A 23,877-nucleotide genomic window follows, 5' to 3' on the forward strand; every position below is an offset into this window, starting at 1 on the left:
TTTCCTGGCGGAAATAACTTTTAAAGGACAGAGGAAACTACTCATATAGGCCTTTGTTATTAAAATACTACAAAAAAACCTCACCTATATTTAAATGACTTGAAACCTTTATTTCATAAAGAAGCATGCCTTTTACACTATGGTTAAATGGGAAAGTGTAATAGTGAATGTGCCTCTGTTATATAATATACATGGATACTCCTGTGAGAAAGGAAGGAGGGGAGTAAGTTCTGGGAGCTCTCAGGATTGTGACCCAGTGCTGGGAGGCTGGTGGGAATAGGGAGTCTCTGTCCTGGGCTACCAGAAACAGTAAAGTGGTCAGTCTGCTTTAATACTACAAATACTATAATACTTGATGTGGCATTTTACTGACTACCTTTATTTTTAATAAAAAAATCTTTAGATTCAACTTGTATTATTTTCCCCAAGTTCATGTTTCACTTGGAAATTTAGAGGATGCAAGGTTTGCTTTATATAAATTGTTTTTATATGTATTACTCTTTGAAGCAAGTCATATATAAAATTAGTTTATAAACCATGTCATTTTGTCACTGATAGTTCTGTTAAAAGTATCTAATCATTCACAGATACAATTTGAAAAATTATGCTTTATCAATATATCTATTATAGAAAATGTAGTCAAATCAAAGAAGAAGTAAAATCTTGATATAAGTAGGCTACATAATTAATACCTGCTCTAGGGACTGTCTAGCTTTGCATACTCATTCTCTGTTTGTTTCATCTCCTGTTCATGCCCAAGTCAGTTTTGGTAGTGGAGGCCTGTAATACCAGCTACTCTGGAAGCTAAGGCAGGAAGATTGTAAGTTCAAGGCCAGCCTGGACTACAAAGTGAGTTCAAGGCCAGTCTGGGCAACTTAGCAAGAATTTATGTAAAGTAAAGTAAAAATAGGGTTTGGATAAAACTCAGTGGTGTAGTGTTTGCTGAACATGCATCCGACCTTGAGGTCAGTGGCAGAGTGTCAATGCCAACTTGTAGGAAGTAAGTTGGGCCACTAGGGCTAGAGTAGGATGCTTTGGAAAGGCCCCAGGCCTGGAACACCACTTCTAGGTGAGTACTGGCTAGAGTCTTGACTAACAGGCAGTAGGCTACCTTTTATTTTTATTTATTTATTTATTTTTTTTTCTATTTATCTTTTCTTTTCCTCTACTTTTTTTAAAAAATACATCATTTAATTGGACTTTTGGTGTTTCATACATATTTACAAAGATTTGAATCCTTTTATAGAATGAAGTCTTATTAGAAGTCACCAGCCATCAAAGCTGCCATTGCCACTGTAGGACCTGAAAAGCAAAAAAGAGCTACAATTGTATATAGATCCTTGGATTAGCATTATAGCTGAGGGGCATACCTCTGGAGGAGTCTGATAAAATGAAAACTTCACTTAATTAAAGCATTTGAAACTGAGATCTCTTTCTAAGTAAATTTTATGTTCACTGATACTTCCAGTCATGTTAAATTTATTCTCAAGGTCAGTAATGAACATAAACCTATAAATAAGTGCAAAGAAAAGCAGTGCAGTTTCTGAGTAGAGACTTACTTATTGATTGCTTCAACATATAAAGGGTTGACTTGTCAATAGCAAAGCAAAACCTAGTCACAAAAAGAGTTCCTTCTAAGTTAAAGTTTTACCTGGTAATAGCTTATATAAAGCTTTTCTGTCCCTAGGAACAATTTCAGAACTGCAGTTAGCATCTTTTGATATTGATGATACATTTTAAAGCCAAAAAGTCCGCAAGTCATTTATTGAAATGCTTAAATATTGTTTGTTCATCCTAGTGGAGATGTGTTAGTGGCTTTCTGATGTAGGACATGAAGGCTTTCCTGTGTTAACATTTATACTTTAGGGTTAAATGCTAAATATCTTTAATACAAAGTTAGATAGAACTCAAGACTTGAGATTGAATTAACTCAATGTACTTAGAATTGTGTCTTACTACATTTTTCTCTTTCCTTTACTTTCAATTTTTTTTTCAGTTGAGCATGGATGGTATGTTAGTTGCATGCTATATGTGATATTTGTGTGTGTGTATGTGTATGTCTTGATCTTTTATTTACATATTAATACCATGTAATTTTCTTAAAGGTAGGTATGCGTTTTATAAATTGCCAAATTTTATGTGAAGATATTGGGCAGGATTATCTACAGAATGCATGCCACATGGCAACTAATAAGGAACATAAAGTGGTACATACTCAATTGTTTGTTTTCTGAGTATCCTGAATTTTAAATTTCAACTTTATATGACTTAAATATTCTACTGTAGCTAATTTTATTCAGTAAGCACATTAAGAAACATTATTATGAAATTATATTTAATTGACTCCATAGTCCAAAGAATCTGTATTGATTGTATTGTTGACAAAACATTATATAATGCTTAAACTGTTACTTGAGTTATTCTGTCACATGATAATAGAAACTGAAAGTGTTCCGAATCTAGGTATTATCACCCTCCTAAAATTGCAAAAATGTGTCTTTGTTAGATTTCTATGGTAGCGGTTTGCAAATACCACAGCAGGTAACTTTTTGGTAGAAGGTAAAGTCATCTTTCTGATGTGTAAGCCTTTGAAACAAGGGTATCCTTCCTTGGTTACAAAAAATGATGATATATGGAGCTGGAGAGATGGCTTAGTGCTTAAGAGCAGTGGCTGCTCTTTCAGAGGACCCAGGTTAGATTCCCAGCCACCCATATGGAAGCTAATAACCATCTGTAACTCCAGTTTCAGGGGGCTTTGACACCTTCTTCTGACCTCCACAGGGATTGTATAACACGGGTGTACTTACATGTAGGCAATACACTCATACACATAAAAATAAAAAATTAATACATAAAATATTTTTTAAATGATATATAAAAGTTCCAAGGGTCTGAGATATGTCCCAAGTTATAGTGTTTTCCAAAATTGCTCTAAGAATCTAGAAGTCATATGTAAGGTGGTGGTGGGGAGGTGGGTGGGTATAAATGTTATTTTGTACAGAATTGATTTTGAGATATTTGTATTTCCCTCTATGGGCAAACACACACCTATAGGTATGTAGTTATGCAATTACTTTTTCATTTTGTTCCTACTGATGTTAAAAATATTACAAAAACTCTGAAATACAAAATGTACTTAGAAAGAAAATGCTAATTTCATTGATTAAATTAAGCAACTGTCATTCACCACCCCCACCACACAAATCTTACTAGTCTTCTAATTTATAAGCATCAAAAAGTAGAGTTGTTTTGGAGGGAGAAAACCCTTGTCTCTACAACAGCAACCTACATGCTTACTTTGTTTGCCCCAGAAGCATTTCTACAATACTCCAGAGCTTTGCAGAGTGCACTTAGTAAACAACAAATAAGTAGCAGGGCAAAAGCCACGTTGGCAAAACTGTAACTGTGCTCTAGAATAGTCTTTATGCTTAGAACCTCATCCCTATTGTTTTTCCAGATGAGCAAGTTCAAATTTCTAAAAGATTAACACTTTATTATAGGTCTGGTTAGTGGTTGAAGAGAAACTACATGAGGGTCATTGCTGTCATCATTTCAGAAAGTGTTAGCCTCTGAGATGGAGACTCCAGCCTCTGTGCTCTGACTTTGAGCCCTTCTCTTCTTCCCACACAGCCATGCAGGTCCTGGAAGCACAAAATAACCCCCCAAAGACATTTGTTTTGTGTCTGCTTATCAGGGTTGACCCTTAATGAAAAAAGTATGTAAACTTTATCTGCATTTTCTTTGGTACTTTTATTTGTGGACAAATAAGATACTAATGTTTGTTTTTCATGTTGATTCCATTTACTATAAGCTACTTTAAAATGCGCAGTCAGTGCATTTTATATATTTCCTCAAGCACTTTGTGGAATTATTTCTATTGTAAGTTATTATAAGTATGAATTTCTATATATAGACTATCATTATTATTCTAGTCCAGTTATGCTGACTTTTTGCATTTACTTAAAACTGTTAAAACAGCTTTCTAGTACCATCTTATCTATGAGAACAGAAGGATTTACAGTATTGTATATAACATTTCTGTATGTGATTTACAGGAAGACCATGTACTCAGCTGCAGCTTCTAAATCCAGAGAGATTTGCACGCCTTATTAAAGAAGTAATGAATACATTCTGGCCTGGCAGAGAGTTGGTCGTTCAGTGGTATCCATTAAGTGAAGACAGACATCACCCATCTATTTCATGGCTTAAGATGGTTTGGAAGAATCTTTATATTCATTTTTCGGAGGATTTGACTTTATTTGATGAGATGCCACTTATTCCCAGAACTACATTAGATGAAGGTCACACGTGCGTGGAGCTCATTAGACTCAGGATCCCATCAGTAGTCATTTTAGATGATGAAACTGAAGCACAGCTTCCTGAATTTTTAGCAGACATTGTACAAAAACTTGGGGGGATTGTTCTGAAAAAAATAGATACCTCTATACAGCATCCACTCATTAAAAAATACATTCATTCTCCACTACCAAGTGCTGTTTTGCAGATAATGGAGAAGATACCAATGCAGAAATTGTGTAACCAGATAGCTTCATTACTTCCAACCCACAAAGATGCTCTGAGGAAGTTCTTGGCTAGCTTAACTGATACCAATGAAAAAGAGAAAAGAATAATTCAAGAATTGACAGTATTCAAAAGAATTAATCACTCATCTGATCAAGGGATTTCCTCTTACACCAAATTAAAAGGATGTAAGGTCTTGCATCATACTGCTAAACTTCCAGCAGATCTCCGGCTGTCAGTTTCAGTAATAGACAGTAGTGATGAGGCTACCATACGCTTGGCAAACATGTTGAAAATTGAGAAATTAAAGACTACTAACTGTTTAAAGTTTGTTTTAAAAGACATTGAAAATGGATTTTACACACATGAAGAGGTAACACACCTTATGCTGTGGATTCTTGAAAATCTGTCTTCTCTTAAAAATGAGAATCCAAATGTGCTTGATTGGTTGATGCCATTAAAATTCATTCAGATTTCACAGGAGCACATGGTATCAGCCAATGAACTCTTTGATCCTGATGTAGAGGTACTGAAGGATCTCTTTTATAAGGAAGAAGAAATCTGTTTCCCACCTTTGGTTTTTACCTCACCAGATATCCTTCACTCTTTGAGACAGATTGGTTTAAAAAATGAAGCTAGCCTCAAAGAGAAAGATATTGTGCAAGTGGCAAAAAAAATTGAAGCTTTACAGATCAGTTCTTGTCTAAGTCAGGAAGTTCTGAAGAAAGCCAAAACACTCTTACTGGTTTTGAATAAAAATCATACACTCTTGCAGTCTTCTGAGGGGAAGATGACATTGAAGAAAATAAAGTGGGTTCCAGCCTGCAAGGAAAGGCCTCCAAATTATCCAGGTTCCTTAGTCTGGAAAGGGGATCTATGTAATCTTTGTGCACCTCCAGATATGTGTGATGTGGCCAATGCAATTCTAGTAGGCTCATCACTTCCTCTTGTTGAAAGTGTCCATGTAAACTTGGAGAAGGCTCTAGGTATCTTCACAAAGCCTAGCATCAGTGCTGTCTTAAAACACTTTAAAATTGTTGTTGACTGGTATACTTCAAAAACCTTTAGTGATGAAGACTACTATCAGTTCCAGCATATTTTGCTTGAAATTTATGGGTTCATGCATGAGCATTTGAATGAAGGAAAAGATTCTTTTAAAGCCTTGAAATTTCCATGGATATGGACTGGCAAAAAGTTTTGTCCTCTGGCCCAGGCTGTGATAAAACCAATCCATGATCTGGACCTTCAGCCTTATTTGCATAATGTGCCTAAAACCATGGCCAAGTTTCACCAGCTGTTTAAGACCTGTGGCTCAATAGAAGAGTTGACATCAGATCATATTTCCATGGTCATTCAGAAGGTATATCTCAAAAGTGACCAGGAGCTCAGTGATCAAGAAAGTAAACAAAATCTTCATCTTATGTTGAATATTATGAGATGGCTGTATAGCAATCAGATCCCAGCAAGCCCCAATACACCAGTTCCTATTCATCATAGCAAAAATCCTTCCAAACTTGTCATGAAGCCAATTCATGAATGTTGTTATTGTGACATCAAAGTCGATGACCTCAATGACTTACTTGAAGACTCAGTTGAACCAATCATTTTGGTGCATGAGGACATTCCCATGAAAACTGCAGAATGGCTCAAAGTTCCATGCCTTAGCACAAGACTGATCAATCCTGAAAACATGGGGTTTGAGCAGTCAGGACAAAGAGAGCCACTTACTGTAAGGATTAAAAATATTTTGGAAGAATACCCTTCTGTGTCAGATATTTTTAAAGAGCTACTACAAAATGCTGATGATGCGAATGCAACAGAATGCAGTTTCATGATTGATATGAGAAGAAATATGGACATAAGAGAAAATCTCCTAGACCCAGGGATGGCAGCTTGTCATGGACCTGCCTTGTGGTCATTTAACAATTCTGAATTCTCAGATTCAGATTTTGTAAACATAACCAGGTTAGGAGAATCTTTAAAAAGGGGAGAAGTTGACAAAGTTGGAAAATTTGGTCTTGGATTTAATTCTGTGTACCACATCACTGACATTCCCATCATTATGAGCCGAGAATTCATGATAATGTTTGATCCAAACATAAACCATATTAGTAAACACATTAAAGATAGATCTAATCCTGGGATCAAAATTAATTGGAGTAAACAACAGAAAAGGCTTAGGAAATTTCCAAACCAGTTCAAACCATTTATAGATGTATTTGGGTGTCAGTTACCTTTGACTGTAGAAGCCCCTTACAGCTACAATGGAACTCTTTTCCGATTGTCCTTTCGAACCCAACAGGAAGCAAAAGTGAGTGAAGTTAGCAGTACTTGTTACAACACGGCAGATATTTACTCTCTTGTGGATGAATTTAGTCTCTGTGGACACAGGCTTATCATTTTCACTCAGAGTGTAAACTCAATGTATTTAAAGTACCTGAAGATTGAGGAAACAAATCCTAGTTTAGCACAAGATACAGTAATAATTAAGAAAAAAGCCTGTTCCTCTAAAGCATTGAATACACCAGTTTTGAGTGTTTTAAAAGAAGCCGCTAAGCTCATGAAGACTTGTAGCAGCAGCAATAAGAAGCTTCCTGCTGATGCTCCAAAATCATCTTGCATTCTTCAGATCACAGTTGAAGAATTTCACCATGTATTCAGGAGGATTGCTGACTTGCAGTCACCACTGTTCAGGGGTCCAGATGATGACCCGACTGCTCTCTTTGAAATGGCTAAGTCTGGTCAATCTAAAAAGTCATCAGATGAGTTGCCACAAAAGACCATAGATTGTACCACATGGCTTATATGTACCTGCATGGACACAGGAGAGGCTCTCAAGTTTTCCTTGAATGAAAGTGGAAGAAGACTAGGACTGGTTCCTTGTGGGGCAGTAGGGGTTCTGTTGCATGAAACCCAGGATCAGAAGTGGACTGTGAAACCACATGTTGGAGAGGTGTTTTGTTATTTACCTCTACGAATAAAAACAGGGTTGCCAGTTCACATCAATGGGTGCTTTGCTGTTACTTCAAATAGAAAAGAAATCTGGAAGACAGATACCAAAGGACGATGGAATACCACATTCATGAGGCACGTCATTGTGAAAGCTTACTTGCAAGCACTCAGTGTCTTACGGGACCTAGCCACTGGTGGTGAGCTGACTGGTTATACTTACTATGCTGCATGGCCTGATCCTGATTTAGTTCATGATGACTTTTCTGTGATATGTCAAGGATTTTATGAAGATATAGCTCATGGGAAGGGGAAGGAGTTGACCAGAGTCTTCTCTGATGGGTCTACTTGGGTTTCCATGAAGAATGTGAGATTTCTAGATGACTCTATCCTTCAAAGGAAAGATGTTGGTCCAGCAGCCTTCAAGATATTTCTGAAGTACCTCAAGAAAACAGGCTCCAAAAACCTTTGTGCTGTTGAACTTCCTTCTTCGGTAAAACTAGGATTTGAAGAAGCTGGCTGTAAACAGATACTGCTTGAAAATACATTTTCAGAGAAGCAGTTTTTTTCAGAAGTCTTTTTTCCTAATATTCAAGAAATTGAAGCAGAACTCAGAGATCCTTTAATGAATTATGTTCTTAATGAAAAACTTGATGAGTTCTCAGGTATTCTTCGTGTTACCCCATGTGTCCCTTGTTCCTTAGAGGGGCATCCGTTGGTTTTGCCATCAAGACTGATTCACCCTGAAGGACGAGTTGCAAAGTTATTTGATACTAAAGATGGGCGATTCCCTTATGGCTCTACACAGGATTACCTCAATCCTATCATTTTGATTAAGTTAGTTCAGTTAGGCATGGCAAAAGATGATATTTTATGGGATGACATGCTAGAACGTGCAGAGTCAGTAGCTGAGATTAATAAAACTGATCATGTGGCTGCCTGTCTAAGAAGCAGTATTCTGTTAAGTCTTATTGATGAGAAACTAAAAATAAGGGACCCTAGAGCAAAGGATTTTGCTGCAAAATATCAAACAATTCCCTTCCTTCCATTTCTAACAAAGCCAGCAGGTTTTTCTTTGGAATGGAAAGGGAACAGTTTTAAGCCTGAAACCATGTTTGCTGCAACTGACCTTTATACAGCTGAACATCAAGATGTAGTCTGTCTTTTGCAACCAATTCTTAATGAAAATTCCCATTCCTTTAGAGGCTGTGGCTCAGTGTCATTGGCTGTTAAAGAGTTTTTGGGTTTACTGAAGAAGCCAACAGTTGATCTGGTTATAAACCAGTTGAAACAAGTTGCAAAATCAGTTGATGATGGAATTACATTGTACCAGGAGAATATCACCAATGCTTGCTACAAGTACCTCCATGAAGCAATGATGCAAAATGAAATGGCCAGGGTGACAATTATTGAGAAGTTAAAACCCTTTCATTTCATTCTGGTTGAGAACGCATATGTTGACTCAGAAAAAGTTTCTTTTCATTTGAATTTTGAAGCAGCACCATACCTTTATCAGTTACCTAACAAGTACAAAAATAATTTCCGTGAACTTTTTGAAAGTGTAGGTGTGAGGCAGTCATTTACAGTTGATGACTTTGCCCTAGTTTTGGAATCTATTGATCAAGAGAGAGGAAAAAATCAAATAACAGAAGAGAATTTTCAGCTTTGTCGACGAATAATCAGTGAAGGAATATGGGGCCTCATTAGAGAAAAAAGACAAGAATTTTGTGAGAAAAATTATGGCAAAATATTACTGCCAGACACTAATCTTATGCTTCTTCCTGCTAAGTCATTATGTTACAATGATTGTCCGTGGATAAAAGTAAAGGACACCACTGTCAAGTATTGCCATGCTGACATACCCCGGGAAGTAGCTGTAAAGCTAGGAGCAATACCAAAGAGACATAAAGCATTAGAAAGATATGCATCTAATATCTGTTTTACAACACTAGGCACAGAATTTGGGCAGAAAGAAAAACTGACAAGCAGAATTAAGAGCATACTCAATGCCTACCCTTCGGAAAAGGAAATGCTGAAAGAGCTGCTTCAAAATGCTGATGATGCAAAGGCCACAGAAATCTGCTTTGTGTTTGATCCTAGACAGCATCCTGTTGATAGAATATTTGATGATAAGTGGGTCCCACTGCAAGGGCCAGCACTGTGTGTGTATAACAACCAACCTTTTACAGAAGACGATGTTAGAGGAATTCAGAATCTTGGGAAAGGCACCAAAGAAGGAAATCCTTGCAAAACTGGACAGTATGGAATAGGGTTCAATTCTGTGTATCATATTACAGACTGCCCCTCTTTCATTTCTGGCAATGACATCTTGTGTATTTTTGATCCTCATGCCAGATACGCACCAGGAGCCACATCAGTGAGTCCTGGACGCATGTTCAGAGATTTGGATGCAGATTTTAGAACTCAGTTCTCGGATGTTCTTGATCTTTACTTGGGAGGTCACTTTAAATTGGACAATTGCACAATGTTTAGATTTCCTCTTCGTAATGCAGAAATGGCAAAAGTTTCAGAAATTTCCTCCGTTCCATCATCAGATAGAATGGTCCAGAATCTTTTGGACAAGTTACGCTCAGATGGTGCAGAACTTTTAATGTTTCTCAATCACATGGAAAAGATTTCTATTTGTGAAATAGATAAGGCTACAGGAGATCTGAATGTGCTATATTCAGTAAAGGGCAAGATCACTGATGGAGACAGATTGAAAAGGAAGCAATTCCATGCGTCTGTAATTGACAGTGTTAGTAAAAAGAGACAGCTCAAAGACATACCAGTTCAACAGATAACCTACACTATGGATACTGAGGATTCTGAAGGAAATCTGACCACATGGCTAATTTGTAATAGATCAGGATTTTCAAGTATGGACAAAGTATCTAAGAGTGTTATATCAGCTCACAAAAACCAGGATATCACGCTGTTTCCACGTGGTGGAGTAGCTGCCTGCATTACTCACAACTATAAAAAGCCCCACAGGGCCTTCTGTTTTCTGCCTCTCTCTTTGGAGACAGGGTTGCCATTTCATGTGAATGGCCACTTTGCACTAGATTCAGCTAGAAGAAACTTGTGGCGTGATGATAATGGAGTCGGTGTTCGAAGTGACTGGAATAATAGTTTAATGACAGCATTAATTGCCCCTGCATATGTTGAATTACTAATCCAGTTAAAGAAACGATATTTCCCTGGTTCTGACCCAACATTATCGGTTCTACAGAACACACCTATTCATGTTGTAAAGGACACTTTAAAGAAGTTTCTCTCTTTTTTTCCAGTTAACAGGCTTGATCTGCAGCCAGATTTGTATTGCTTAGTAAAAGCTCTTTACAGTTGCATTCATGAAGACATGAAGCGTCTTTTACCTGTTGTCCGGGCGCCGAACATTGATGGCTCTGATTTGCACTCTGCAGTCATAATTACTTGGATCAACATGTCTACTTCAAATAAAACTAGACCATTTTTTGATAATTTGCTACAGGATGAATTACAGCACCTTAAAAATGCAGATTATAATATCACAACTCGCAAAACAGTCGCAGAGAATGTTTACAGGCTGAAGCACCTGCTTTTAGAAATTGGTTTTAATTTGGTTTACAACTGTGATGAAACTGCTAATCTTTACCACTGCCTTACAGATGCAGATATTCCTGTTAGCTATGTGACTCCTGCTGATGTTAGGTCCTTTTTATTGACTTTCTCTTCTCCTGATACTAATTGCCATATTGGGAAGTTGCCTTGTCGTCTTCAGCAGACTAATCTAAAGCTTTTTCATAGTTTAAAACTTTTAGTTGATTACTGTTTTAAAGATGCAGAAGAAAGTGAGTTTGAAGTTGAGGGACTGCCCCTTCTTATTACACTGGACAGTGTATTGCAAACTTTTGATCCAAAACGACCCAAGTTTCTAACAACATACCATGAATTAATTCCATCCCGAAAAGACTTATTTATGAATACATTATACTTGAAATACAGTAATATTTTATTGAACTGCAAAGTTGCAAAAGTATTTGACATTTCCAGTTTTGCTGACTTACTTTCCTCTGTGTTGCCACGTGAATATAAGACCAAAAATTGTACAAAGTGGAAAGACAATTTTGCCAGTGAATCTTGGCTTAAGAATACATGGCATTTCATCAATGAATCTGTAAGTATGAAAGAAGACCAGGAAGAAACAAAACCAACATTTGATGTCATTGTTGATACCCTCAAAGATTGGGCATTGCTTCCAGGAACAAAATTCACTGTCTCTGCTAGTCAGCTTGTGGTTCCTGAAGGAGATGTGCTGCTTCCACTGAGCCTCATGCACATTGCCGTTTTCCCAAATGCCCAGAGTGATAAGGTTTTTCACGCTTTAATGAAAGCTGGCTGTATTCAGCTTGCTTTGAATAAGATCTGCTCTAAAGACAGTGCATTTGTTCCTCTGCTGTCATGTCACACAGCAAACATTGAGACCCCCATAAGCATTTTGAAGGCTGTACATTATATGGTCCAAACTTCAACCTTTAGAGCTGAAAAACTAGTAGAAAATGACTTTGAAGCACTCTTGATGTATTTCAACTGTAATCTGAGTCACTTGATGTCTCAAGATGACATAAAAATTTTAAAGTCCCTTCCTTGCTATAAATCCATCAGTGGCCGCTATATGAGCATTGCAAAATTTGGAACATGTTATGTACTTACCAAAAGTATCCCTTCAACTGAAGTGGAAAAATGGACACAATCATCATCATCTGCCTTTCTTGAAGAAAAGGTACATTTGAAAGAACTGTATGAGGTGCTTGGCTGTGTGCCTGTAGATGATCTTGAGGTGTATTTGAAACACCTCCTACCAAAAATTGAAAATCTCTCTTATGATGCAAAATTAGACCACTTGATCTATCTGAAGAATAGATTGTCAAACATTGAGGAATCATCAGAGATTAAGGAGCAACTTTTTGAAAAATTAGAAAGTTTATTGATTATCCATGATGCCAATAGTCGGTTAAAGCAAGCAAAACACTTCTATGATAGAACTGTGAGAGTTTTTGAAGTTATGCTTCCTGAAAAACTGTTTATTCCTAAGGATTTCTTCAAAAAATTGGAACACCTGATAAAACCTAAAAATCAAGCTGCATTTATGACATCCTGGGTGGAATTCTTGAGAAATATTGGGCTAAAGTATATACTTTCTCAGCAGCAGCTATTACAGTTTGCCAAGGAAATCAGTGTGAGGGCTAATACAGAAAATTGGTCTAAAGAAACATTGCAAAATACAGTTGACATCCTTCTCTATCACATATTCCAAGAACGAATGGATTTGTTATCTGGAAATTTTCTGAAAGAGCTGTCCTTAATACCATTCTTGTGTCCTGAGCGGGCCCCTGCTGAATACATTCGGTTTCATCCTCAATACCAGGAGGTAAATGGAACACTTCCTCTTATAAAGTTCAATGGGGCACAAGTGAACCCAAAGTTCAAGCAGTGTGATGTGCTCCAGCTGCTGTGGACATCTTGTCCTATTCTTCCAGAGAAAGCCACACCGTTGAATATCAAAGAACAAGAAGGCAGTGACCTTGGTCCACAAGAACAACTTGAACAAGTTCTAAATATGCTTAATGTTAACCTGGATCCCCCTCTTGATAAGGTCATTAATAACTGCAGAAACATATGCAACATAACAACTTTGGATGAAGAAATGGTAAAAACTAGAGCAAAGGTCTTAAGGAGCATATATGACTTTCTCAGTGCAGAAAAAAGGGAGTTCCGTTTTCAGCTGCGAGGTGTTGCCTTTGTGATGGTAGAAGATGGTTGGAAACTTCTGAAGCCTGAGGAAGTAGTGATAAATTTGGAATATGAATCTGATTTTAAACCTTATTTGTATAAGCTACCTTTAGAACTTGGTACATTTCATCAGTTGTTCAAACACTTAGGTACTGAAGATATTATTTCAACTAAGCAATATGTTGAAGTTTTGAGTCGTATATTCAAAAACTCTGAAGGGAAGCAGTTAGATCCTAATGAAATGCGCACAGTTAAACGAGTAGTTTCTGGTCTGTTCAAGAGTCTACAAAATGATTCAGTCAAGGTGAGGAGTGATCTGGAGAATGCACGGGATCTTGCACTCTACCTTCCAAGCCAGGATGGTAGGTTGGTGAAGTCAAGCATATTGGTATTTGATGATGCACCCCACTATAAAAGTAGAATCCAGGGCAATATTGGTGTACAAATGCTAGTAGATCTTAGCCAGTGCTACTTAGGGAAAGACCATGGATTTCACACTAAACTGATAATGCTTTTTCCTCAAAAACTTCGACCTCGTCTGCTAAGCAGTATACTTGAAGAGCAGCTTGATGAAGAGACCCCCAAAGTGTGTCAGTTTGGGGCATTGTGCTCTCTTCAAGGAAGACTACAGCTTCTCTTGTCTTCAGAGCAGTTCATCACAGGACTCATTAGGATCATGAAGCATGAAAATGATAATGCTTTCCTGGCCAATGAAGAAAAAGCTATAAGACTGTGCAAAGCTCTCAGAGAAGGGTTGAAAGTGTCCTGTTTTGAAAAGCTTCAGACAACATTAAGAGTTAAAGGTTTTACTCCTATCCCTCATAGCAGAAGTGAAACTTTTGCTTTTCTGAAGCGATTTGGCAATGCTGTCATCTTGCTCTACATCCAACATTCAGACAGTAAAGACATTAACTTCCTGCTAGCCTTAGCAATGACACTTAAGTCAGCAACTGACAATCTGATTTCTGATACTTCATATTTAATTGCTATGCTGGGATGCAATGATATCTACAGGATCAGTGAGAAACTTGACAGTTTAGGGGTAAAATATGACTCTTCAGAGCCATCAAAACTGGAACTCCCAATGCCTGGCACTCCAATTCCTGCTGAGATTCACTATACTCTGCTTATGGATCCAATGAATGTTTTTTATCCTGGAGAATATGTTGGGTATCTTGTGGATGCTGAAGGTGGTGATATTTATGGGTCATATCAGCCAACGTATACATATGCAATTATAGTGCAAGAAGTTGAAAGAGAAGATGCTGACAATACTAGTTTCTTAGGGAAGATATATCAGATTGATATTGGGTATAGTGAATATAAGATAGTTAGCTCTCTTGATCTGTATAAGTTCTCAAGGCCTGATGAAAGCTCTCAAAGCAGAGACAGTGCTCCTACCACACCAACCAGCCCCACAGAGTTTCTCACTCCTGGTCTGAGAACTATTCCTCCTCTTTTCTCTGGCAGAGAGAGCCACAAGACTTCTTCCTCCAAACACCATTCACCCAAAAAACTCAAGGTGAATTCTTTACCAGAAATCTTAAAAGAAGTGACATCAGTGGTGGAACAAGCATGGAAGCTTCCGGAGTCAGAGCGGAAAAAGATTATTAGACGGTTGTATTTGAAATGGCACCCTGACAAAAATCCAGAAAATCATGACATTGCTAATGAAGTTTTCAAACATCTGCAGAATGAAATCAACAGATTAGAAAAACAGGCCTTTTTAGATCAAAATGCCGATAGAGCTTCAAGAAGAACATTTTCAACCTCAGCATCTCGATTTCAGTCAGATAAGTATTCATTTCAAAGATTTTATACTTCATGGAATCAAGAAGCCACGAGTCATAAATCTGAAAGGCAACAGCAAAGTAAAGAAAAATGCCCTCCTTCCACTGGACAGACGTATTCTCAAAGGTTCTTTGTTCCTCCTACCTTCAAGTCTGTGGGCAATCCAGTGGAAGCCCGGAGGTGGTTAAGACAAGCCAGAGCAAACTTCTCAGCTGCCAGGAATGACCTTCACAAGAATGCCAACGAATGGGTGTGCTTTAAGTGTTACCTTTCAACCAAGTTAGCTTTGATTGCAGCTGACTATGCTGTCAGGGGGAAGTCTGATAAAGATGTAAAACCAGCGGCCCTTGCACAAAAGATAGAGGAGTACAGTCAGCAGCTGGAGGGACTGACAAATGATGTTCACACATTGGAAGCTTATGGTGTAGACAGCTTAAAAACGAGATACCCTGATCTCCTTCCTTTTCCACAGATCCCCAATGACAGGTTCACTTCTGAGGTTGCTATGAGGGTGATGGAATGTACTGCCTGTATTATCATAAAACTTGAAAATTTTATACAGCAGAAAGTATGAAAGTATTTAAAGAGAAAAAAAGCAGAGCCAGATCTGTAGCACAAATATGAATTGCTGTACTTCATTAAGCTTCATTGTATCTAGGAAATGTGAAGCACACCACAGTTGTTCTGGAAGCATTTTGAAGTTGTGTGAATCCTAACAGAAACTTTAAATGAATTGAAAATTATTCTGAAGAGGGTAGTAAGCTGCAAAATTGCTAGTTGTGTTTGAACAATTGGGATGGCATATTACTGAACTGCACTTTATATAACCAAAGCTTAGCTGTTTGGTAGATAAGAGTCTGCATATGTCTCTGATTAGGAGAATGTTAATTTTGTTTTTAAACATATTTTTTAAGGAGCTAATGAAACACTGGACATACTGGTTTGAATAGATGAGGAAAATTAGGTCTTTGGGGTTTATCATTTTTAAGTGGACATTTTTAGATGCATTGTTTTCTATCAGCTGGATCTGATTATGAATTGGTTGTAATTTCACATCTTCAGTAGTACATTTAAAAATGGTACAGTATTTTAATCCTGACTATTACTTGACTAAGAGTATGAAGATAGTACTTGGAGTGCACTGGGTGCACTATACAGCTTTATTTTAAATGTTTTTTTTCATACCTTGTGTTTACAGGCTTCTTGTCTCATAAAGATAACCTATAGAAGATTCAAAATCATGGCAGTTCCCTTTACCAGATGTTAATATTGTTTCTTAAACTACTTACCATCACGGCATTTACCAGTAGAACATTGACTTTATGTTTTGTGTATACATTTTCACAAATGTCATAATTTAATAGTGTGGCTGACTGAACAGGATGCAGTCTTTTGTTGTCTAAAGGTGCTGCAGTTTAATAAATACTTTTGTCTTTCAAAATGGCACTTAGTGGGAGTTTTTAAAAAATTTTCTTTAAATATATTAAACTTAAGTTCATTGAAGTGATATCCAGTAGTTTATAACAGTGGGATTATCAGCTTGTATTTTCCACTGAGTGAATTAGAACTGACATTTAATTTTCATAATGTTCCAGAGTCTTGTCATGCATATTTAACATTTCTTTTGTAGAATGTCTAAGAAAAATAATAGTTTATATAAGTGTACTGGCTGTAAATGATGCTAAATATATTTTGTGCAATTAAGGGCTTATATACAAAACATGTTGGGACTTTTTTTTTTTTTTACTTTTGTTGGTAATAAGGAATGTTTCCATCTCTACAGTTACATTGCTTCTGAATGTGAAGTCATGTATATTTTCTGCTAATATAAGCACCATAATTTTAATAAAGCAACATGTATGTAGGAAATCTTGTAACTGGTTATTTGCTGGAAAATGTAGTTCATTGGAAGTAAAACTTAATTGCTTCCATGTTAATGGGTTTTGATTTTGTGTGTGTGTGTGTGTGTGTGTGTGTGTGTGTGCACGTGTGTGTGTGTGTGTGTGTGAGAGAGAGAGAGAGAGAGAGAGAGAGGTTGAGAGAGGTTTTAGTGTACATTGTTTGGCAATAGCCGCGTCTCAGCTGGCATCTCCTTGACACTTTGCTTGTCTCAGGCTGGTTCACATTTGAGCCGTGACAGACAGATGTTTTGTCTCTCAGATACTAGACTTTCCAAGTTCAGTGACTGAGGGCTAAAAATTGAGTTCTTGGGCTACCCAAATTCTGGGTGTCCAGCTTTATTTTGAAAGTGCTTGTTATTTTGAAGCCCAGATTCAGCACTTAAAATTTTCAGCAGTAAATTTACACAGAAAACCTTGTCTGGTCTTGATGATAGTTGATCTAGTTGAAAACAAACAGCACAGGTTCACGATGCCTTATATGAAACACTGGATCCAGATGTATTTTGGAATTTCACTTTAGTGAGTTAATTTGAGAGCCTGTAACTTTAAAAATTTTTATTTTAGTGTACGAGTATATTGCCTGCATGTATGTAAGCGCACCTATGTCATGCAATGACCAAGGAGGTCAGAAGAGGGCTTGGATCTCCTGGAACTGGAGTTACAGTTGTTAGCCACTGTGTGGGTGCTGGAAACTGAACCCGGGTCCTCTGCAAGAGCAGCCACTGCTCTTAACCACTGAGCCTCCTTTCCAGCCTCAAGCCTGTAACTTTTTAATGAAACTTCACCCTGGAGTTGGCAGCACCCTGCAGTCCTCTGCAGTAAGGCCATTAATCTCCACTGTAAGTTGACTTTGTAATCTTGGGAGATAGCCTTATACAGTTCAGATCAGGTTTTGTCACTAACCTGACTGCAGCAGCAGACATGACTGATATTTTTAAGACTTTGGAGTTGAGAGTAAAGAAATTCTGTCCTGAATTGTATATTTCATTGTCTTAAGCTTTGTTTTTCCCTTTTCTCATATTTGCTTCTCTTTTTGTGATAGTGGAACTGGATTCCTGGAGTAGGTACTCCTGAGTAGGCCTCAGTTGGGATGGGGTTGGAACAGCTCCTTCCCTGGGGATGTGGCAGAGTATCCACCCAGCAAGATGGTTTATAAACTGTGCTCTTTAAATGTTTTATACAATCCCATGATACGTGTGTAGTCCTGGTACAGAGAAGACATGATTTTAGTTACCATATCACTCAGGGTTCTGCAGAGAAATAGCCAGTGACATATGTTTGAGATGTACTGCCTGACATTGCCTGGTGCTTGGAAGTCTAGACTTCTGTTCAGGCTCACTAGCAGGAAGTTCTTACTAGGAGTGAGGTACACTCTGTAGGTGGAATTTCTCAACACTCTGCCTCTTAAATTTGTTCCCCATTTATTGTGTTTTTAATAGATATGGTGGTATAACTTAAAAAACCAACCCCTAAACATGGCAGGTTTGAGTATATAGTGAGAGCATTCCAGGCTTTCTGTTGGTGTCAGATCACAGCCTGATACGGTTTACCTATCAACATGACAAAATTAATCTGCATATATCCAAAGCTAAATTAGGTAATGTTTACTTTAAGATCATGAGTGTAAATGTGAAAACGTGTCTTTCATAGTAGAATAGGGGCTCTGGATGTACCCTTACGTGCCACGAATGTGGCTTTTGAAGTTGTACTTTGCTTGGTTAGCAATGTTTGACCTGTTGGTTTATACTTGAAGCAAAACTCATTTGTCTTCTGAATTGGTTAGTTTTCTGTTGCTGTGATAGAAACACTGACCCAAGCAATTTATAGAAGGAAGAGTTTATTTGGGCTTACAGTTTCAGGGGAATTACAGTCCATCACAGCAGGAGGCATGGTGGCTGGAAGTGGCTGGAGCAGGAGCAGCACAAGTGAAGCTCTCACATCACCACACAGGCACAGGAAGCAAGAGAGCAACTGGAGATCTGGCAGATTTTAAAAAAGATTGAACTGGGGCAGGAGAGATGACTCAGTGGTTAAGAACACTTGCTATTCTTCCAGAGGACCCGGGTTCGATTCCCAGCACCCACATGGCTAACAACCATCTGTAACTCCAGTTCCAGGGGATCTGACACCCTCTTCTGACCTGTGGGCACTGTATGACATGGGTGAACTTACATGCAGGCAGTGCACTCATACACATAAATTATATATATATATATATATATAAATTTCATGTGTTTTATGTGTTACCACTGAAAAGAGAGCTTTGTCAGTGAGCTGCAGTAGATGTACACCTTACCAAAACAGCATCAAAGAGTTCACTTTCTTCTTTCTCCTGCTTGAGAGGACAAGATGAGCGTGACCTGTTAGTTTTACAGATCCTATGGGCAAGAAGCTGCAGGCTAGCTGGACTCACACCATCTTAAGTGATAGGAGCTTCTTCTAAAATTGGTAAAAACAAAGCAAGCAATTTTCATCATTTTTTATGATGTGCATCTTTATAGTCACTGAATGGCCTCCACAAAAACCTAGGTTGTGTCTTGTTTTATTTTTACCAACATTTACACACTACAAAAGTCTCCTGTGAGCTGCATCTAGCCTTTCTCTGTTTTGTGGAAGCAAGCTCGGCAGGCAGGGTGTTCAGCACTTTCAGCAATGAGATCCTGATAGATTAAAAAGCTTTGGGTTTCAGTTTATTCATTTGTCAAATTAACATCATACCTCTATACATACAGCTGTTGAGTGGAATGAATGTATCAAAGTTTTTCTAAGTGAAAATAATAACGCAGCTTTAGGAACACATTTTGGGTTGATTTCAGTAATTACCTGGGGTCTTGTGCCTTATGGCTGACTAGTTTGAGTCTTTTTCACAAATAATTTGAGGAAAAATAATACCCACCTCAAAAGAGTTGTTGTGAACACTGAGGAAAGTAAGATACTCCTAAACTCTGTTCTCCAAAATGATGGTTTATTTTATTGCTCATTGGTATGTAGTGTAATTTCTTCCCTTAAGTACATATTGAAAATCAGATCAACTTCAAGTTCCCTTCAAGACCTGAAGAGGTTTGTTGTTTTGGTGAGACCTCACACACTCTACTCAATTGAATGGAGAACTAGTATAAAGAAAAGTATGGCACAGGTGGGACACTTTAGGATCGACCAGTCAGCCCTAGTTTTGTGAGGAGATAGATGACTTCTGTTGAGTATTATAAATTGCTTCCACATAGCAGTTCAACAGGAGAGATGGAGAGGGAGGCTAGGAAGGTAAAAAAACCCTTGACATTTGTGTTTGACACCCATGTGCTATTTTGAAATCCGGTCTTTGAGCCATAAGTTCCATTGGCATGTTTTCCCCTGCTGAGTGCTTTGCAAGTATGTCCTTGCACTCCCACCCTATCTCCTTTTGCTTGTGAAGGGTGTCCAACTGCCCAGAGTATGAAGAGAGTAGCCACACCTCTCAGCTCACTGGGACAACACAGGTGCTCTGCAGAAGAGGCAGCCATCAGAGACAGATGCGACTGTGTTCCTCACAAGTGGTGGCCTCACCAGCTGTAGACAGGTATAGCTTTCCATCAGGACAGACACAGATTTCATAAAATCCCTGAGCGCTGCCAGAGGGACCCTGGGTCCCCTGTATCAACTTGGGCAAACCCACAGTTTCAGCATCAAGGACCAGCTGTTTGGGAGAAAGTGAGACATGAGCTGTTAAAAAGTGGAATGAACTATACCCAGGGGAAATTCACATTCTCATCATGTTCCAAGAAAAGATAGTTCTTTGAAGAGAAAGTGAAGTAGGCACTTGTCTGACTCCCATGCTGTTGGAATGGACAGCTTCTTTTAGAACCGAGTTCCATTCTGCACAACGGCAGGGGCTGCCTGTCCTCTAGCTCAGACGGAAGCCACTTTTTGTTTTGCCCTGCAGCTGGGAAAACTGATCCTTTGTTCCTTTCACTTTGTTAACAAACAATATTGCTTTTCAGTTCTGTCATATTTTGCTCCTAAAAATGCATTTGGAATTATTTGACAAAACTAACAGAAATCTTTTGCCAGTTCACCTGCTGACTTTATGCTAAATTGTCCCCTTCCCGTTAGGGTAACAGTTCTCACAAATGGGTTCATTTTCATTTTTGCCTGTAAATGTTTGTGATTTATATTTCTAGGAGAGACAATTAAATTCACCTGTCAACCATGTCCCTAAAGTTTTAATATTTTCTGAAAACTTATACTAGGTGCTGAATGCAGTAGGCATAAGGATTAAAACCAATTTAAGTACAATGAAAAATGGATTTTTCATTAGTTAAACACAAATGTAAGAAAATGGCCATTGATGGAGGCTTAGAAGATTTTCAGCCAAGGAAATGAGAATTATCCCCCTGAGCAGCCAATCCTTTTCATCCTGGGCACGTGTTAAAAGGAAATGAGATATTTTGTAGATGAGCATAATTTATTCCTTGCTGACCACATTTGATCTTTTAATTCCTGTAGCTCTCGTCCATGAATTCCCATCTACTAATGAACAGACGTCTTCCCCCTGCCATGTACAACATGTGGATGCCTACCCTTTGTGGCCTTACATAGTGTCAAGAGTAGAGGCAGTCTAGTGGGGACTGACCACTGCCTGGGTATCTCTGGGTATTCACTTTTCCCTGGTGGGCTATTAACTTGGTCCCTGCCCTCTTCTTTCTTGTGGCTAAATGGTCAATTGTTTCTTTTGCTGCCACCAGCAGCCCACACTGTTCTGATCACCATGATGGATGGAAGTTCAGACATGTGCCTTTCCCTGTGAGCCAGGTCCTAGTCAAGGTAGTGGTAACTCAAATTACGGGTCCTGCTGTGTGTGCTATGTGTAAAGATGTTGCCTGGTTCACAAAGGAAATATAACCATTTCCCTTTTTTTGTGTGTGTGTGGTGTATGGTGACATTTTGACTTGGTAGTGAGATTCCAAAACTCTTGATTTCCATTTCTGTCTTTATCTGCTTCTGATTTCATAACCACATAAGCTACAATTTGTAGGTGACTTTTATGCCCCACTTGCAGGCTGTTGTTGAGTGGGTTCTGTCTATACACCCTGGAGTGGCCTCTCATGACCTTCTTTAGGACAGTACCACATAGTTCTACTATATCTTCCTGTTCGTTGCAATCAGCTTATGTTCCAACCTGTTGCTTTACTGTAGAACTTTCAGGAACAGTTCTGGCATGTCTGGTTTTCCCACTAACAAAAACAAGATTCTAGCAGTGGATATAATGTATCCTGTATTTGTCACACTGTCTTTCTGAACTTGAATCCCTGACAAGAAACTTACTATAGCTGACCTTCAAAAAAATGTTCATTTTTTTCCTCATTCATTTTCATTTTCACTTAATTCTGTGCAAGCAAGCATAGCCCTCTGGGCAATAACAGAAGACAGTTGTCATTTACGTGTAACCCCAGTGACAGCCATGCCGAGAGAACTTGAAATGGAAAATTTGGTGGTTTTCGTACAACCCCAAAGTCTGTAGTGTTTTCTCACGCTGAAAATAACAAGTGACTTGGTGAGATATGCACCAGTCCAACAAGGTGGACAACTGCAGACTTGCAGACTGATTCTAACCTTCTGTGACCTACCTTCATTGCTTAAGTGTACTTTCCTTTTTCTTCATACTTTCTGAGCTATGCCTCTCACAAAGTTCCATTACAAACCAACAGAAGCTTAGCATACTGACACCCTGGTAGACGTGGCACTCAGGACATACAATTGGAGCTCAGCTATTAAACTCACTGCTCCATCGCTGCTCTGCAAGATGATGTCCATTTGAGAAAGGGCCTTGATTTTTCCAGCATGAGCTTTAATGTGAACCCCCCTTGGGGCATCCATGCTTAGACTCCGAGTTGGAGATTCTAACCTGAAATGAGAAAAAAACATATTAAAAGCCACCCTTGACCTGGGCACAACAGTACATGCTGGTAGCCCTGGGTATTTGGAAGCCTGAGGTGGAGTTCTGGGCCAGCCAGGACCAATAGTGAAGGAGGAAGAAAAACCATCCCATTCAACCCTTAGTGAATGGCATAGCATAGAAAATGTTATTAATGAAAGACGCAGAATCTTCACGATTCCTGACGTCACCCATGAATGATGACACGCTCTGCATTGCTCATTGATAAATCCAGAAATAGTAATAGAGAAACAAGTGTCCTATTGATGACAGCCTATTAAATTAGTGTCTTCTGAAAATGGGACCAGTCCGAAGATAGCCATAATCCTGCACAGGATTCAGTTGACACCACTTATCACCCAGCATGGCACACCAGAAGAAAATGTCATTGGTGAGCAGCTAAAACTATGACAGCACAAACATGAGAGAAAAAAAAAAGACAGATTTAAGGACAAATATATTTGCTACATGTTCACACGATGGAATAAAATGTTTAGCCTAGCTTTCAGTTCCTTTAAAAATCTTTTTAAGTTACTTAATTTTATTGTGTATGGATGTGCACGCATGTGTGGAGACCAGAGGACAACCTTGAGTGTGCCTCAGGAGCCGTCAACCTTGTTTTATTTTCTGAGATGCAGTCTCTCATTGGTCTGGAGCTCACGTTAGGCTGGGTTGCTGGCCCGAGACACCCCCCTGTTGTCAGCTCAGTTCTGGGATTACCAATGCATATGCCGCTGGGCCTGGCTTTGTTATGTGGTTTTGGGCACTGAACTCAGGTGTCATGCTTATGTGGCAAACACTTTAGTGACTGAGCTTTCTCCCCAGCACCACTAAAAATCATTTTGAATTTAGAAAGATCCCAGGGCATGTGAAGATTTCTTCTGGAAACACTGAAGTGATAAGGTTAGTAGACAGGATGCTTGTTGACTCCAGCTGGCTTTGTTTTAGGTAAAATTGATCAAGATTGTCTATGGTTGGGCCAAATAAACATAGGCACAGAACCAGGAATATCAGTACCAGAAATTTTCT

The 23,877-nt window shown here is 38.5% G+C and overlaps 2 protein-coding genes across 5 annotated transcripts in view; one reads left to right on the forward strand and one right to left on the reverse strand.

The window, feature by feature from the left end:
- Positions 1-15,612, forward strand: part of Sacs (sacsin molecular chaperone) — a 108,767-nt gene extending 93,155 nt beyond the window's left edge. For all 3 annotated transcript variants that reach the window (XM_008825004.3, XM_029559600.1, XM_029559601.1), the window contains one exon: positions 4,056-15,612. In XM_008825004.3, the coding sequence (XP_008823226.1) occupies positions 4,056-15,610 (11,555 nt within the window). In that variant the 3' untranslated portion in view covers positions 15,611-15,612. The remainder of the gene's footprint in view (positions 1-4,055) is intronic.
- Positions 15,613-19,173: 3,561 nt separating this feature from the next.
- Sgcg (sarcoglycan gamma) overlaps positions 19,174-23,877 on the reverse strand; it is an 85,878-nt gene continuing 81,174 nt past the window's right edge. For both annotated transcript variants that reach the window (XM_029559602.1, XM_008825003.2), the window contains 2 exons: positions 22,695-22,818; positions 19,174-20,610 (listed from right to left, as the gene is read on the reverse strand). In XM_029559602.1, coding sequence (XP_029415462.1) covers positions 20,437-20,610; positions 22,695-22,818 — 298 coding nt within the window. In that variant the 3' untranslated portion in view covers positions 19,174-20,436. The remainder of the gene's footprint in view (positions 20,611-22,694; positions 22,819-23,877) is intronic.

The sequence above is a fragment of the Nannospalax galili genome, unplaced genomic scaffold (assembly GCF_000622305.1).
Source record: "Nannospalax galili isolate Female #2095 unplaced genomic scaffold, S.galili_v1.0 scaffold488, whole genome shotgun sequence".
NCBI lineage: Eukaryota > Metazoa > Chordata > Mammalia > Rodentia > Spalacidae > Nannospalax > Nannospalax galili.